The 14,592-nt window shown below is 36.7% G+C and overlaps 1 protein-coding gene across 9 annotated transcripts; it reads right to left on the bottom strand.

The window, feature by feature from the left end:
* Positions 1-1,146: 1,146 nt before the first annotated feature.
* Positions 1,147-13,982, bottom strand: NUDT12 (nudix hydrolase 12). Of its 9 annotated transcripts, none has more exons than XM_064736209.1 (8): positions 13,896-13,982; positions 13,308-13,357; positions 12,890-13,103; positions 9,738-10,330; positions 8,608-8,775; positions 7,485-7,598; positions 5,909-6,108; positions 1,147-4,331 (listed from the first exon to the last, which is right to left on the bottom strand). In XM_064736209.1, exons 3-8 carry the CDS (start codon positions 13,093-13,095, stop codon positions 4,221-4,223), a joined length of 1,392 nt encoding a protein of 463 aa, XP_064592279.1. In that variant the 5' UTR covers positions 13,096-13,103; positions 13,308-13,357; positions 13,896-13,982; the 3' UTR covers positions 1,147-4,220. The 9 variants fall into 9 exon arrangements, with proteins under 9 accessions (XP_064592279.1, XP_064592274.1, XP_064592273.1 ...); XM_064736204.1 differs by lacking the exon at positions 13,896-13,982 and adding an exon at positions 13,463-13,798; XM_064736203.1 differs by lacking the exon at positions 13,896-13,982 and adding an exon at positions 13,580-13,797.
* Positions 13,983-14,592: the final 610 nt, after the last annotated feature.

Below are 14,592 nucleotides of genomic sequence, written 5' to 3'. Positions count from 1 at the left end.
TGAAATGGTAGGAGGAAAAAATTTACTATCCAGGCTTACTTAAGTGCTGAAAAATTAAAATGTAAGCTTCTCTACTCAACAGCATCCTCTTCTCTCAACTCAACTCTCAATATTCCTTCTTGACTACTAATTCTGTAGTCTTATCATAGCACTCCTCATATTCCAGTGTGAAATGCTGGTTGCAGAAAGCCAATACTTCTAACAAATGCAAGTTCATACAAGTAGGCTTTAATTTCCAAAATTATATACCACTAAACTTATAGTACTTAGATGCTAAAATAAGATAACCAATACAGATTTAGGAATCAAGTATCTGTCTTAAAAATCTTATCATTTAGGAAAATAGTCTTATTTCCTTACTGTGAAAAAAATCTGCAGAATTTCTATTTAACAAAATTTATGATGAATTGTAACAATTAGTAGCTACAGAATACTAATTAAAATAGTCTAATTTACCAGAAAAAGGTTTATACTTACCATTGCTATAATCCAATATTCATTTTCCTCAGATGTTTGCTGTTACGGACTGTGAACAGTCTGCTTTTCTAAGCTCATGAAGGATGGGCTGGCTGTCTTACTAAGGCTTAATAGGATAACAAGTTCAATTTTTTTTCTCTAGACTTACCCCCATAAGTACCATCAAACCCAGTCAGCAATGATATACAGTATATACATATCCTTCAAATCAATGAAGCAATGAAGGACTATCACTTATTTAACTCTTTACACATAAAGCAGATAATAAAATAACAACTAAATTATCCAGCAGCTACAAAACGCCAGCTCCATCTGAAAAGCCTTAATCAATCAGATTACCTAATTAAAATTAAAGATAAAAGAGGGAGCAATGTTCACAGCCTTGTTCCACTTCTTTTTCTATTTCTGTCTGCTAAGCTCAGAATCTGATTAGTATATTTAATTCCATGAAGCATCATGACTGGTCTACCTATAACCAGCCTGTTAACATCCACCCATTTTTCCCTCACATCTTGCAGATTTCAACGTAATCAGACTTCAATGAGTAATCAGTTAATTGGCAAGTACTGACTTGCCAATGCTTCTATAGAAAACATAATGTTCAAATTATAGAATCAACACTGGAATGATTCTCCTTTTCATGTGTTTACATATATCCAGAATGAAAAATGAGTTAAAAGTAGCATGTTTATTAGGACAAATGCAAAGTTTGTAAAAATATCATAACCAGTATTATACTTACATAGAATGTCATTACATTGCATGAGATTACAGTTTCATTTGAAGTATCAATTTTGGTTTGTGTTCAAAGACCTAATTATCTTTTCCTGCTTTATTAAGCTACTATTTCTATTATCTGTAAATTATTATAAAAACAGATAAAATACATATTATTTTCAAATTATACACTGAATAGAAGGTAGTTCTCTTTAGTACACAGGCAAACTGGGATAAAAGACATCTCCAGAATTTTCTGCCTTGTACATTTGATATCAGGAGTACTATTTTTGGTCTGATACCATTGTACAAGGAGAGGAGAAAAGTGACAGATCATTACTCACAGCATAGAAAAAAAACACTCTTTTTAGTAAGTAACACTATTCTCTTAATCTACTGCATTAACTTCATGGCAAGAATTAGCCTGCTTTCAAAGCTGCTGCTGTCTTTTGAGTAAGGTGAACTACTGAGATCTTCTGGAGGTGTTGCCCATACAATACTCCAGTCAGAACCACTACACTCTCTTCAACTGTTTCTAAATTAAACTTTCCTGAACTGCCATAGTTGCCAGAAAACCACAGAATTTGGCCCTTCAATTTGACATTTCCTGTGTAAACCGCAAACAGTAACTGTCCTTACAATGTATAGGTAATTTTGAAATAAATTCAAACCCTGACATACAAATAGGGAAAATTAACCAATAAAATGCCAGGAAAAGTCTTTTCTTAAATGGATTAAATTTATCTAACTAGCTTTCTTAGGTTTGTCTTCTTCCCTGCAAATGGAATTCTTCTCTTGGTAAGGGAAAAAGGAAAAGAAACTTTCAAAACCATTTTCAGAAGCTTGGCTTAGATTTTGAATATCTATAAAGACTAAAAATCGTTGACACTTAAATTATTAAACTTGAAAGATCATTAAAAGATTACTCTCAAAATCAGAGATTAAGTGTTGTTCCTTTTGTCATATTTTTCTGGTTTTCTTCATACATAAAAGTGTACATTTTTAATTTACTTATTAGCCTTGTAACTGCACATATATACTGGTACACAGATTCTCAAAAAAAAAATTAAGCAGATTATTAACATCAGTTTTAATTAGGGATACTGTGTTTGGAGTTTCACTTTTAGAAGCACATCTCTATAGCCACTCACCATAATTTTCTACACAAGAACTGTTCCAATAGTTCTAGAAGTATTCCTATGGGTCTTAGTCATGTACATTTAGCTACCTCAAAGCCGTAAACTACTTATTTTTATGCTACCTATATTTGCTCTACACTTTATCCTCCTTCTTCCATCTGGCTCCTCATTCCTTTGTTCATCTCTCTGAATGTAATCACCACAGCACTAGTTGAAACTTCCTTTCACTGCTTAGCTTTCACCACTTTTTGTATACTTTCCAATATTCTCCTTTACTCTATGAGCAACCTGTAACTGATAATTGCCATTGTTACCATGCAGTCTTGCTGGTACGTGCGCCCTACGACAGCTTTCCATAACTCACTTTCTCTGTAAAAGCAATTTTTAAGGGAAGCACTGTATTGTTTCCTTCTCCCTGCCAGACAAGAAATAACCTGTATTTATTTTTATATATGGCTAAAACAAGGAAGAGAATGAAGCAACATAATATGTCAAATACTCCAAATCTGTCAGGAAGGCTTCTTGCTTTAAAGTTTCTTAGGTACTGCCTTACAAAAAAACCATGAAAACTGCTGAGCATAATGCGACATGAATGGGGAAAACAAAGTACAATCAGGATTTGTACAACAGTTTTACTGATTCCAGGTTGCTGACAATTTTGGAAAAAAATGTGACACCATTCACTGTTAAAAACAAATTACTCCAAATAAACAAATCACAAAATAATAAGTTTACATTTGTCACTACAACTTCCTCAGGTTATGTGCATTCCTTTTGACATCACTGCAATGACTGCAGAATGACAGACTATGAACTATTACATAATGAAATTTATATTAAACCAATACACTTCTCTTTTCAGAACATCAACACTATCCTAAATAACTTGATAAATTAAGGCACAAATCTGAACTGTAGCATTAAAAACACATAAATACATATTTTAATTAACATATCCCTGCAGTCTTATAGCTGCAGTTAATATATTTCTTTAAATATAAGATTCTTAATAGCAGTAACAATCTTGGCATCTCTATTTCCATAAAGAACTTTGTGCATATTTTGAGATACATCTTGTTCCTCCTTCTCCATTATTCTGTAATTTCATTTCTAATTATCAGAGAATCAAATTACTCACTGCCTAGCATCAGTTAAGTACATTATTATCTTATGAAAACACTAATACTTAGGCATTCAGGGATAGTTCTCCAACACCTTTTTCAAAAACAAAGTATTGTGTTATACCTTTAAATTCAGGCTGACATACAATTGGGTAAGTGCAAGCCAAGTCAGAATGTACGAGCAAATGCTCTGCTTTGAGCATTAACATAAATTAGGTTATTAATGTAAAAAATACGAAGTACCACATATTCACTAGTTACATATGCTACTGACTTTAGAATAACCATACTTGGTAAGGCTTTCAGCACTGAATGTAGGTTTTTGTAACAGGTCAAATTTAAAAAATGGACATATGCAAAAATGAGAGAGAAACAGTTAAGGCCAAAGAGGAGGATGTAAGTACCAGGCAAGGTCAGATAGCCCGCTTTGTAATGCTATGAATCCTTCCAGTGGGGGAAGACCAAATCAAACATAAGAAGTGTAAAGAAAAAGGCATAATAATTTCATTCTAGAACAAGAAAGCCTGTACTCAACAAGGTACCAATTCTACTTATTTGGTGTTTGCTTGCTTGGGATAATGATTGGGTTTTGTCCCAATCTAATTCAGGTCTGAAAATACCTACAAAGATCGCATGGTTTAGCTCTGGAACCAATGTGAAGACTCAGAAAATCACTTGGTTACACATTCACTAGACAAATTGTTCTAATTTGTTCCTAAGAAGGCATTCAATAGAAGAAGTAACTTAAAGAAATCAATTATTTGAACTAAAGATTAGCGTTCATTCCAATCCAATGTTTCATCAACTGGTGTGCAATAGCTCGACTTGGTGGTACAAAGAAAGAACGCTGGTTTCCTTTAATGAGAACTTCCACGACCTGCAATAAAAGCAGATTTTTTCACCTTTAGAAGACAGCATTATAAACTATATAGAATCTAACATTGTTCAGATTCAGAAATGATCTTCCTATAATGATCCATCAGTCTGCCACTGTTATACCCATTAAAGAGCTGCTAAGAGATTCTACAATGTAAATGCAGAGAAAGTCCAACATTGTGTGAATTATGACATTTTTGAGCCTAATGTGCTCCAAAAAATACCTTCTTCCTAACAGAACTGCGGAGACCGCTAGTATATTATTTAAGGTTTCTGTGAAGCTTTTTTATGGCAAGGACCACCAGATGGGGCTCTATACTATGACAGAAATATTTTTTTTAATGTTTACATGTAGTGCCATGGAGATGTGTTTTCTTGGTCTTCTGAAGAAGTTGCAAGTAACGTGAATTCAGTTTCAGCACATTTTTGAAGCTTATTTCCAGCTGTACGCCAATCTGCATGCTACTAGTTGCATTCAGAACTGATATTCCCTTAAAATAATGCTCCCAGTGTTAACACAAACACACTGAGATTGTAGGTGATTAACTTTGCCTTCAAGGAGACTTACAGTCAAAATGCTTTGAACAGCTAGGCAGATGTCCAGTGTTATTAACAGCTTAGCTTCTAAGTTGCCCATAGGAAAACCTGTGAAAACTAAGTTGTGCAAGCAACCTTTCCTTCTATTCATGAACTATCTCTGTGAAAGTCTTTTCAGCCTTTTATTTCACTGTATTTTAACTACTGATGGAAGCTAAGGGTAGGATTTCTTATTAATGCATAGTAAGCTGCATTTAATAACAGAGTATTAAAGTAGTATTGCATGAAAAAAAAGATATTCAATCTAATTAATTCCCAGAGTCCTTACTTTAACTTCCACCCTCACAGCATATCTGGTAGCATGCCTGTTTGGAGAAACTGTAATGAATAATGCTATTAAATATTACTACTGCATGAAAAGCACAGGCTTGCTAAGGACACGGGTTAAAATAACTTGACTATCTCACAGAAGGGAAAGGTGAAGAGCAAACTGGCAAAAACATCATAAAATGAGCATGCAGGTAACTCAGACGTTACTGTGAATACCTATCTTTTTCTGGTTGTGTCTAACCTACACTGTCAATATACTGCCTCTCAAACTATGATTTATCAACCTAGTCACAAAACAACTAATAATACCCCTAGACAAAATAGGACACAAATGAGCCCTAATTTTAACATCCCTCATAATCTTCCTCCTACTCATTAATCTTCTAGGCCTACTACCTTACACATTTACCCCAACCACCCAATTATCTATAAACTTAGGGCTAAGTTTCCCCATATGACTAGCCACCCTCCTAACAGGACTGCACAACCAACCCTCCACCTCACTAGGCCACCTCCTGCCAGAAGGCACCCCTACTCCACTAATCCCAGCCCTACGGCACCCCTACTCCATTGATCCCAGCTCTGCTGTATGACAAAATGAAGAGTACACATGCTTATTTGGCTTGCTGAAAAAGCAAGTGTCTGTTGTATGCCAGAATCAATACAGTCACAGACTAATCAATAGAAGAAGAAAATGAAATTGAACTTTACCTGTTCTCTAGTGAACCAGCGTGCATCCTCTATTTCATTCTTGTCGACTTTAATTTCTGTGGACACTGCAACAGCTAAGCAGCCAATCATTAGGGAAGAGGGCATTGGCCACGGCTGACAAGAGATGTACTGAACATGGGCAACTTTCACTCCAGCCTCCTCCTCTACTTCTCTTCGAACAGCATTTTCTATGGTTTCACCTAATCAAAAAGGGCAAAGAACAAGCAGCTCATGAAAATACTCCAAGCAATGAACACATGCTGTGCTTTGAACTATCTCAAAAGATTTGAAACTGCCCAAGGCAATTAGCTATAAAGATCTAGTTCACAGATCAGGGCAAAGACCTCAGCACAAGACACAAAAGTCTAATAAGGTAAAACAGCCACAAAAGCAAAATGGAACTTTGAAAATAAAGTGTAGTCATTTCTCCACTATAATATTTATTTTCTGAATTGGTAATTCCTTATACACACAAACCACTATATCTAAAATGTCAAAAATTAAGTAGAAAATACATAATTCCTCTAATTATTCTTGAAACATTCATTTGTAGCTAGCAGTGTTAATTTCTGGATTTTCAGTATGATTGCAACAGCATGTACTACAACTTGAAAAATCAGTATTTAGAATTACAATATTAAGAAAACAGAGATTTAGAATACTTGCTCACATTTCTGCGTTGTATTATTCCCTTTGCCTGACTCATTCTTCATTGCCTTAACACATGGAGACAACACTGTAAATTGAAACTGCAATGGAAAGCTCTGCTTCCATATCCATAGAAAACTGTAGGTGCATGTGTGCGGAATGCTGATGGTCAGCCTACATAGGCGCACATGCACTGTGCTGTAACCGCTGGTTACAGGTTCGTTAAAGGACAGAGTCCATCCATCAGAAATAAATATTTTGACTTTTTTCAAATGATACCTGAATAAACTTGTTCATACTGTCACTGTATGTCAACCTGCACATGTTTACTGAATATATTTATTCACTATAATTTCACTGGTGATAAAGATCTGTTCACAATATAGAATATTTTGCAAGTTGATCAGCAGGTACTTATAACTGTAACGAATTTCAACTATTGTTGCTTGAAATAGCTATTGAAAAATCTCTTTATCTTTCTTTCAGAATTATGGAATTTCTATTTATCTACTCATTATCTATTTCTGTAGAATCAATCAGGCCCTAAACATCTAAGTATATGCTTATCTTAATGACAGATTTAACTCAGATTTTAACACTTACTTTTTCTATGCTAAAATCCTTCGCCTAAAGTATCACCAGCCAAGGTGACGTGTTTTAAAATAATTTTTTTTTCTTTTAGGTAGTGATTTAAGACTACATGATTTGAAAACTGTTCCGTATTTTTATTTACTCAAGTTGCTCTTCGCTTTTTTTTTAACAAATCAACAGCTGCAAAGTACAGAATGGGTATATTTATTGTAACAACTCATCTATTATGAAGCAAGAAAACTTCAATTTGAGATAACACAAATTATATTTGTAATTGTAACGGTATAATACTTTCATTGAGAAAATACACTTGATAAAGGAAAACAAAATTACTCACCAGGTTCTACAAATCCAGCAAGGCAGGTAAACATTCCTGGGGGAAATCTCCTCTGCCTACCTAAAAGGCAATGGTTGCCATCTGGATGGATGACTTGCATTATCACAACAGGATCTGCAAAGGACATGAAATGAATATATTTCAACATTTGAGAGACTTAATGCAGTAAAAACTTCTAGCTATTCCATACCAATGCATATAAGGGCAAAAATTATATTGAAATCATAACTGCGTCTGTACCCAGAGCAAGCTGTTATTTCGTTTCACTTTGGGGTTACCCTCCATGCAAGATACATCTTTATTTTGTTGCGCAACATAAGTGCGTAGTAGAAGCAGCTTACTAACCAAGGCTTGAAATGCAGGATAGAAATTACCTGTAACCAAAGGACACAATCTGCTAAGAGTCAGTACTAATCAGCAATACTAACATATGCATCCAGCATATACCAACAGTTTCTGCAACAAACTCGTTTATTATCATCTTCTCTTCACCACAGAGGTCTGAAGAATGTCTTTTTGACTAAACACCAAATAACTAGACACTTTGCTGACAACGTCAATACTGACTACTTTCCACCTTTGACTTCATTTACTCTTTGCTATCAGTTTTTCATATGATGTTGCATTTGAGAAATTTTCTCACTTCTGGTCATTGTATCCTTTTCTTTCTAACTAGTAAAACTTTAAAATATTACTAACGTAATATTTTCTCCTATTGGTCCAAGCAGCCCTATCAACTTGTGATCTTTTCCCCTTTTTACTGTCATCTAGTTTTAAGTAAAAAAGTAGAATGTGACCCTTTATACTGCCAATTCTCATTTATACTCTTGGAACTTCTAACTGATATTAGTTGTTGAAATAAGGTTTGCATTATCACAGCAATTCTGTATCACAGACTAGTGAAACAAAGAGAAGCCCGAACTACTTAATCCTAAACAGAGCTGACACATACACAGCTGTGGAGAACACACACAACACTCCACAGTTGTGGAGAAACAAGTAGTATGGAAGACCTAGAACAGAAGTAAGCAGCTGAAATAACTAGAAATAAATTGACATACATGCATAGCAATTTACAAGCAACTCATTTAAAAGCAAGCCACTTTTGAGTGAATATTCTTACCAACTCTTGGATATGATGTGTTGTGAACTCCTTGGAGACTGGGACAACCCTCTTTTAAGCAAGTTTTCTTGTAACCCCCTTCTTCAGTCTTGGTTGCACTCCCACATGTTGGACAGAATCGGTAACGCTGGTGCCATGCTAGAACAGATCTCGCCTGGGCTATTACTCCTTTAAAAGAATACAATGAGAGTGCACAAAATCAAATATTAATTCATGTTAAAGTTTTAACAGCATAGAAAAATCAAGTTCTGAGTTTTAACACAAAAAATCAGAGTGTGGTTTGAATCATAATTATGGCTACAAGAGAAGTTGAGCAAAATGAGTTATGCAGACCTTTTTCTTTGTAGCACAGCAAACACAATAGAACACAGTATTAAAGAGCTACAGGGCAATTTACACATAGTCAGAAACAAATTTATCCAGATCAATATACCCTGTTTCTCACAGATGTCACTTTGTGTAGGCAAACTGCCAAAATTACATGTATCAAGTCTTCTTCAGATGACCATTTCAGGGCTACTACAGGTATTGACATAATAATGCATTGTTCCATTTAAACTTAAGGCTCAAGTTGAGCTTTCCTTTTATCCTTATGTAAAAACACAACTGTTACAATAGCAGTCATTAACAACACTTATTGTTAATGTCCTTACTAACACAAATTCACTTTGCTATCCTAAATTTTCAACACTCTCTTGTCAAATGAGTATCCAACACACTATTATGAAGGACTTAGGTTCTCATTTCTTGTAAGCAATAATTTCATAATTATTAATTTTAATTAACAATTTAATTACTGAAAACTCGGTAATGACATTTTTTTTTCCTTTATGTTTAAAATATTTGCGCATTAATATTTAAATAGTACTGTTTAAAACCCATGATGATCAATAGGTTTTACAGTCTAATACCGTCATTGCAGAAATTAGTCCTTTGCAAATGCAAATGTTCTTACATACAAAATTCTTCACAAACCACTACCAGGTTTTAAAACCAAAATATTTCTAAAACCACTGAAAACACAATTTCTTTGCAGTGTTTTGTCTTTTCTTTGAATTATACTTCAGGGAATACCAAAGTGTATCTTTCTGATTATGCATTTTGTACTTGCTGCATTTTATGCACCTTACCAGCTTCTTTTTCAGGTAACTGCAGTAGCGCTGGCATCGGTGGGTGAAGAAAGTAACAGTCCTCATGCTTCTGTTTAAATTTTTCAGCAGAAGCAGAATCTACGCTAAGAGCAAACCAAGCAACTAACCCATCTTCATCTTCTTGCTGAACTCTTCCATTGCAAGCAGCCATCAGGTTCATATCAAACTGAAGGTCCACTCCAAGAAAAATCAAGGTACATTCTTCAGTTTGGTTCATGAACTGTTCCACATCCTTGTGGCACAACCTGCAAAGCTTTACTTCTGGTTGCTGCGAGCTCTCTCTTCCCCCACCCAAAGTAACCAAGGGACTCAGATTTGAGAAGAGGATGTACACTGTAGCTGGATGGCTTTGTTTTTTACTGAGCCACTTAGAATCTGTTCTTTTATCACTCCTTCTGTCCAGAAGTGTCATGCCAAAATAATTTTCATATTCTTTCACATCATTTGACAAAAAAATAGGTTTCTGATCACCTTTCACATTAGCCAACAAATTAGCTATGTGTTTGTACCCCCAAAATTTAGCAATGTCCAGAGCTGTCTGCCTTGATTTATTAACGATGGATCTGTCACACCTGAATAAACAGAAAAGAGCTGAGGTTACCAGAATAAATATGTTTAGGAAGGGTCCTGTTGCTGTATTATTTTTACAGCATATGTATCTGATGCTATTAAGGTACAAGAACTTCTAGACACTCTGTCAATGCTGGGATAATCTTTAGGCAAAATATTTAGCATCATGATAACAAAATATTATTCACTTCTTCTTCTTTTGCCAAGGCTGTATTTCACATTTTTGTTGATCCTTTCTTGTTGATCCTTTCCAGATTATCATTCACCAAAATTCATGAAGTAGTACAAAGGCAATGAATTTATTAAAATTCCATATACTGCATCATTAAAAAAAAGGCTCAAAACCAGAGCTTCAAAAGTCAGGCTATAGGTCTGCTCCTCATAATCAGTAATCAAAATGGGAAAAAAAACAAAGAAAAAAAAAAGAAGCCTAACAAGCATTACTTTCTAGAAGCTACTGGAAGCAGCAACAAAACATTTACAATAAAACATTTTATTGAGGTTAATTGGCTTGTTCAGCCTGGAGAAAAGAAGACTGAGGACAGACCTCACTGGGGTGTCCAACATCCTCACAAGGGCAAGCAGAGGTGCAGATACTGATCTTTTCACTCTGACGACCAGTGACAGGACAAAAAGCTGGACTTCAAGGAATGTTTAGACAACGCTCTCAAACATGGGCACATGGTGGGATTCTTGGGATGACCTGCACAGCTGCAGGAGTTGATCTTTGTGGTCCCTTCTAACTCAGGATATTGGATAATTTACCATAAAATTAGAATCAAGAATACAGCCTCTCCTTAGTGACAGAAGCTGGATCCTGTAGGGATCTTTTAGTTACCCAGATGTCTGTAAAGTGAAACAGGTAAGGGATGTTGCCTCATCACATACATTTAAATACTAAAACCAAAAAGAAACCCAAACTTTAAATAGGTTGAGGCTGACTGAGAGATTAAAACAATACAATTTTCATTACTTGCTAATCTTAAATTGGTAAGTAAAACAGAAATGTCACTTTAAATGACAAATTATGTAATAAATACTAGACTCATCAGTTTTTAAAACCAGAAGATATCAATAATATTAATGTTGCTGATACACAGTTAACTGTACCACAGACAAGACCATTTTGAGATTTTATATTAAACTCAGTAGTTTTTGAGGGAATTTGAGTATACTGTTTAGAAAACTATTCAAAACTTATGTTACAAGTTTTTGCTGCTAAAGCAACTTTTCGCATGACCAGTAACAGGACTCATGGGAATGAAATTAGTTTCTCTCAGGAGAGGATTAAGTTGGCTATCAGGAAAATGTTCCTTATCCAGAGGGTGGCTAGGCGCTAGAACAGGCTTCCCAGGGCAGTGCTCACAGTACTATGGCTGACAGAGTTCGAGAAATGTTTCAACAATGCTCTCAGGCACATGGTGTGATCCTTAGAGACAGTGCTGCGCAGGACTATGAGTTGGATTTAATCCTTGTGGGTCCCTATCAACTCAGAACATTCTATGATGCTACAGTTCTGTGACAAAAATGCAACTGACTAGATTTGTAGAATTATTGTATGTAATGTTACAAAATATTATCTTCATAGACACTCATGTTTGTATAACCAGCAACTATAATTGTCAAAATAATTATTCTAAGCATTAACTAAAAAAGACCAATGAGAGTGCAGCATCATTTCATGAACTATATTCAATTGCCTAAAGAGCAATTAAGAAAAGCTTAAGTTAAAAAAACTGTTAATCCTATTTAAGAACTGATAAATTTCCCAGCATCACAAAAGATTCCTCAATACACAGAATCTTGCACTATGATACCCTCTATGTACTGGAATGTACTGATTATAGTAGAAACCAGTGGTTCATCTAATGCCCCCAGCAGAGGCTACAGGTCTTGGCTATGACTGAAAAAAAAAATCAAGAGTAGGTGGGACAATAACTGGAGGATGTGGAATGCTATGCCTGAAGTTAGTCATTAACTACAGAATGAACTAAACTTTCTTTTTTCTGTAACTAGGAGTTCAGAACAGAACAGCCTGGGCTTGATTAATGTTCAACTCAGTTAAATGCATTTGACTCTAACTTAGTTTTAAAGCATTTTCCATTTGGAGTAGTTTCAGAAAAGGTGAGTCTGTGATGTCCTACTGAAGAGTCAGCAAACATTCTACACTAACAAAGATTCCAGTGGATTACAAATCGAGTTTAGAGAAAAAATTTAAGTGGAACGATCAAATACACCAAATTTATCATACAGTAGTTGGAATTAGGGTGCAAACTTTGTTCTATTCTGTTGGCCTCTGTGAAAAGTGACAACATATCCTTGAATATCAAAGGAGTAACTTTAGAGATGCTTATAAGTTTTAGACTTTCTTAGCAAAAATAAAAAGCATGATGCAATAGCAGAACCCAGTTATAAAATGACACAGAATAAATTTTCCTGAACTTTATCCCTGAAAATTCTGCCATTATCTGTCTGGTAAATTTACTTCTTAGGCAAAACTGACAGGGGCAAAAAGGGGGTGCAAAACAGAGCTCTTGAACAGGTTCTACTAAACAGCTTACCCCTCTTGAAGAAGAACCTGCACAACCTCGAGGTGTCCATTTCTAGCACCGTACATGAGGGCTGTCCAGCCATTCCCTGCGGCTGCATTGACCAGTGATGGCAAGCGCCTGAGCAGCACCTTCAGCCCGGCTGTGTCACCAGCAGCAGCAAAGTTATGCAGCTGAGAAACCATGTCCTGATGCAGGTTCTTTTCAAAGCCAGTCATTGTGCCTTCTGAGATTAAAAAAAAAGAAAATAAAAGCGCCAGAGAGTATACCTCCCACTACTAAGACGATTTAAGCAAAAGATTGAACTTTAATGCTGTACAGAAAATCAGTATTATTACCAAAAATACAGATACAAGAAATTCTTGTGATTGGTGTGATATTATTATTCCAATCTTCGTCCCACCCGCCTCCAAACATTGTGAAACTTTACCTTAACAATCAAAACCAGTTTTAAAGAGGCTTGAGGACCAGAAGATTTCACTGTGGAAATGAAGATTCTGAGTGTGAAAACAATACATCAAGGTTTCTAAACCAAAAGCACACAGACACAGAGAGATAGACAGACAGACAAACACACACACGCACACGCAGACACCGCTGCCGTGACCGCTGCGCAGCACAGCGACAGCTTCTGCTTCCTCAGGTCCCGCTCCCCTCGCTTCCCTAGGGCCGCGACCCGGCCGCAACAGCCGGCCACGTTACCGTGCGCAGCCTCCGCTGGCGGCCAGGCCCCGTGCCCCTCCCACCGCGCCCGGCAGCGCTGCAGAGGAAGGCCCACTCCAGCGCGGGCCCGAGAGAGACGGAGCAGGGCCGAGCGCGATTGCCACGCCCGGCCTTTCAGGCGGGCGCCAGGCTTGAGACGCTGCGTGTTCCCGCAGGGAATTGCCAGTCGTTCCCCGAGCGCCGCTGCTGGATGGGTTGGGTTGATGCACAGGGTTAAAGGGCGAGCCGCCATTTTGTCCGCCGGGCAGGAGTGGTAATAGGGAAATGATCAGATTGATTTTTGGCATTGCTTTACCGCGCTAGCAGAAGGCAAAGGTCGGTGGCAACAGAATGCGGAAGTAGTTGTGAAAAAGGCGCAGCTACTGACATGGCAGCGGAGAAGAGTTAGCGGGGAAATCGGAATGATGTAATCAGCCAGAGGTGTGTCCTGACTAGTCAGGAATATTCCACCAACACCAGAGTTTATGTCCAAAAAGAGGAGTCCTTCAACTTTTTTTTTTCGAATAAAGGGGGAGACTCCACAGGGGCACATGGCTTCGGGATGTTTTCTCTAGAAGTTTCAGAGGCCGCAGCCTCATTTTATTCCAAATTCTCAGCTATATGTCGCCCTCTTCCCCATTGCTGAGGTACTAGGAAGGCACAGCCTTCCCGAACCACTACCACATATCCCCCCTTGAATCTACTGTCATTTGACCCCAAAGATCATAAGTTCAAGCTTATGCAGACCCTTGTCTGTCTCAGGAGTGTGAAAAATGGGTGTTTTATGATTGCCTTTTTGCAGATATTAAAATGAATATATGTGTTGCATAAGAAAGTAATGCTGTATTAATTCTCTTAAGTAGTGTGTTAAATACAGTTTGAGGTTATAAGGAATGTTAAAATAGAAACTATGTTATGTAGGATACTTTTTTTAAAAAAAGGACTCTCAGCAAGGTAGCAGCCACAGGACACCTAAATCTTTCAGAGAAAAAGAATTTCTTACCCTCTTATCA

This window comes from Zonotrichia leucophrys, chromosome Z (assembly GCF_028769735.1).
Source record: "Zonotrichia leucophrys gambelii isolate GWCS_2022_RI chromosome Z, RI_Zleu_2.0, whole genome shotgun sequence".
Lineage (NCBI taxonomy): Eukaryota > Metazoa > Chordata > Aves > Passeriformes > Passerellidae > Zonotrichia > Zonotrichia leucophrys.
This window is presented reverse-complemented; position numbering and strand designations above follow the sequence as displayed.